The sequence below is a fragment of the Zerene cesonia genome, chromosome 14 (assembly GCF_012273895.1).
Source record: "Zerene cesonia ecotype Mississippi chromosome 14, Zerene_cesonia_1.1, whole genome shotgun sequence".
Classification (NCBI taxonomy): Eukaryota; Metazoa; Arthropoda; class Insecta; order Lepidoptera; family Pieridae; genus Zerene; species Zerene cesonia.
In genome coordinates this window covers 2,463,148-2,466,068 of record NC_052115.1, presented here as the reverse complement: position 1 = coordinate 2,466,068, position 2,921 = coordinate 2,463,148, and the positions used below count along the sequence as shown (strand labels likewise).

Here is a 2,921-nt window from a genome sequence, read left to right as displayed (position 1 = left end):
CTCGATACACATTAAAATTTAATAATTCATTACTTTTTTTGTGTTTCTGCCCCATTATCTAGTTCTGGTACACATCAAAGTGGGGGTTTTAGGATTAAACAACCACGTTTGCCATTAATTGTAAATATTTACCGGCATCAGAAACTTACATACAACAGCAAGTTAGAATGCCTATGTTTATTTTCTATACTACTGCAAGGTTTAATAACTTTAAAAAACAATCAATGAGACATTGTATTGTAAACGTATTTAGATTAGAAACGGTATGAATGTAAGCAATAGGTTCATGTTACTTACCATGCTATCGCGCTACTATAATCGTAATATCTACTCATATTAAGTTTAAGTTATAAAAGTTACACTGACATTAAACAACACTTGTAAAATTAAAAACAATCAACGTCTTTCACAAAACGCCATAACTTGACTATTCTTGACGCTTGCTGATGAGCGGCCACATTGGATCCAGCATAGACAAGCTCATATGTTCTCATTAAGAAATATTAAAATTAATATTGAATCAAGTCTACAGTACATTGTGAAATCGCTGTGTTCCCTACAGTGTATCTCAAACAAGAAATTTCAAGACGGATAATGTGGAAACATTCGTAAGCAATGCAATTAATGGTTTAATATTTATTTAAAAATTTATATTTTATTCATAGACAATACATGATTTCGTCATATCCTTTTCCTGAAGGTTAGGGTTGTACAAATAATTTTATTAGTATGCTCGGATATTTTACGTTGTGTTGGTTTCAAATATGATTTAAGCAATAAAAAATCCCTTATTATTATCCTAATACCTTTATATTCATAATATTTTATCATTTATTAATTTTAGAATAAGGATTCAATTACTACACCATTAAATAACTATTTCACAACTTATTAAAATCAGTACAAGTATCCGAAATAATGACCTGATAAGAACTTTTTTTTATTTTTCCAAATTTTAGATAGAATAGAAGAGTTGGCAAAGATTAAATGATATAGTTATGTTAATACTTTTTCTTTAGTTTTATTTTAATCGTATGTATTTGTATTTTTAGGATTAATTATTGCAAAAACAGGATCCGGAAATTTTCATCATATCCGGTCTTCCTTCAATAGGGTTAACAAAACTGAAACATGAACATTAAGAAACAAAACTATATCTAAATATATGTACTAATATTAAAGCTGAAGAGTTTATTTGTTTGAACAGATTTGTCCTAGGAATTACGGATTTTATTTGTTTTTTATTATATTGGATAGTCCATTTCGAGGAAGGATCTAGGCTCAATAAAAAGGAGCGGGGCGGCAATAAATAATGTTTGCAAACAATATTTCTTTTCAGAGTAGACGAAGTTGTCAACTAATATTAAATATAATTGCTGGTTTTCTGTTATTTGTTTGTCAACTATTTATCGAGAATTACATTTACGCCCATGGCTACACCCGCTCAGATAAGGAAATACCCATGAGAAATTGGGAATGAAACTTTTCGCATTGGTTAAAAAGTATTGACCTGTTTTGCTCTCCAGGCACAAAAATCGTGAAAGAAAGACAAACAAACTATACTAGTGAGCAAAATGATCTATTTCAGAAAACTGCATTGGTCATTAATTTAAAGGATAGGTGTTTCATAGGTAACATTTAAGTGTTTATCCTACTATCCAATCCTATCCTACTTCCTACTATTATCCTACTAATATTTTAAATGCGAAAGTTTGTAAGGATGTGTGTGTGTTTGTTGCTCTTTAACGCAAAAAGCACTGAAGCGATTGCAATGATATTTGGTACGTAGACAGCTTGACAACTGGAATAACATATAGGCAACTTTTTATCCCGATATTCCTACGGGATACGGACTTACGCGGGTGAAACAGCGGGGCGCAGCTAGTAATTTATAAATTATGGAATTTTTATGTAGTTACCTAATAGAACATTCTAGAAGTCTTCACGCTATCAAACACGAGTAGAAAAAGTACATAATTCAAACTGCGAAAAATGTTTTAAAATATAGTTTGTTTTATGCATATTCTTAAGTTTTAATTATATTGTTTTGCGGTTTACGGATAATATTACTAAACTAATATTTTTATATTATAAATACTGTTGATATTTTAGCTAGACTACCAAAGAATTAGATAACCATAAGCTAACCGGTTACAGATATGTACTTACATTTACGGCAAGTACATTCACGTTTTAATACCATTAATATGGGTTTGTTTTATTTTATTACGATAAATACCACAACAGAAGTGTGTAGGCTTTATTTTGTTGGTTAGTTATAATACATAGTTCATCATGATAGATTTCTAGAGCGGTATTTGTTTATGATTACTGCCCTTTGAAAAACTCGCTTGAAATAAGATAAGCACTATAGATTTTTATGTAATACAGGGCCACTGAGCTGGTGTTTCGCTCTATAATTAGCGATCAAAACTCGCCTATAAACATTTGCAGAGGTGATGCACACGAGTTGCCGCGTTAAGGGGGTAAGAATAAGGTAATAATAATCTGGGGGTATGGTAGCTTCCCCAATGGTAGCAGGCCCCATTCGTGCCGAAGAGTGCTGGACTCACTCAGAATGGAAAATATAGCTATTGCACACTTTGATGCACCTAAAATTAGAACTTTTTTCCTATTTGATGATTCCATAAAATATCAACAAACATCTTTCCGCCCGTGACTTCGCCCGTCTAATCAGAAAAAAAATAGACAGTCCGAGTCGATCGCCGTTTAATATTTTCCCTGTTCCCGTAGGATTTCCGAGATAAAAGCTATTCTATCATTTCTCAGGTCTCAAACTATGCCCGAGGTAAATTCCATTTAAACTGGTTCTGTGATTTAGACTTGAAGCAGAGACATATAGACAGATTTACTATTATATTTATGATATTTTGGCCTTTTTCATAATAATTCTACACATT

The 2,921-nt window shown here is 31.7% G+C and overlaps 1 protein-coding gene across 4 annotated transcripts in view; it reads right to left on the bottom strand.

The window, feature by feature from the left end:
* LOC119831796 (E3 SUMO-protein ligase PIAS3) overlaps positions 1 to 490 on the bottom strand; it is an 11,174-nt gene extending 10,684 nt beyond the window's left edge. For 2 of the 4 annotated variants that reach the window (XM_038355324.1, XM_038355326.1), the window contains exon 1: positions 298 to 488. Coding sequence is in view for 2 of the 4 variants with exons in the window: in XM_038355326.1 (XP_038211254.1) it covers positions 298 to 335 (38 nt within the window). In the remaining 2 variants the exon portion in view is untranslated. Of the gene's footprint in view, positions 1 to 297 lie in introns of all 4 variants that reach the window. The other 2 variants (XM_038355323.1, XM_038355325.1) reach the window with 2 other exon arrangements.
* Between the last annotated feature and the right edge of the window lie 2,431 nt (positions 491 to 2,921).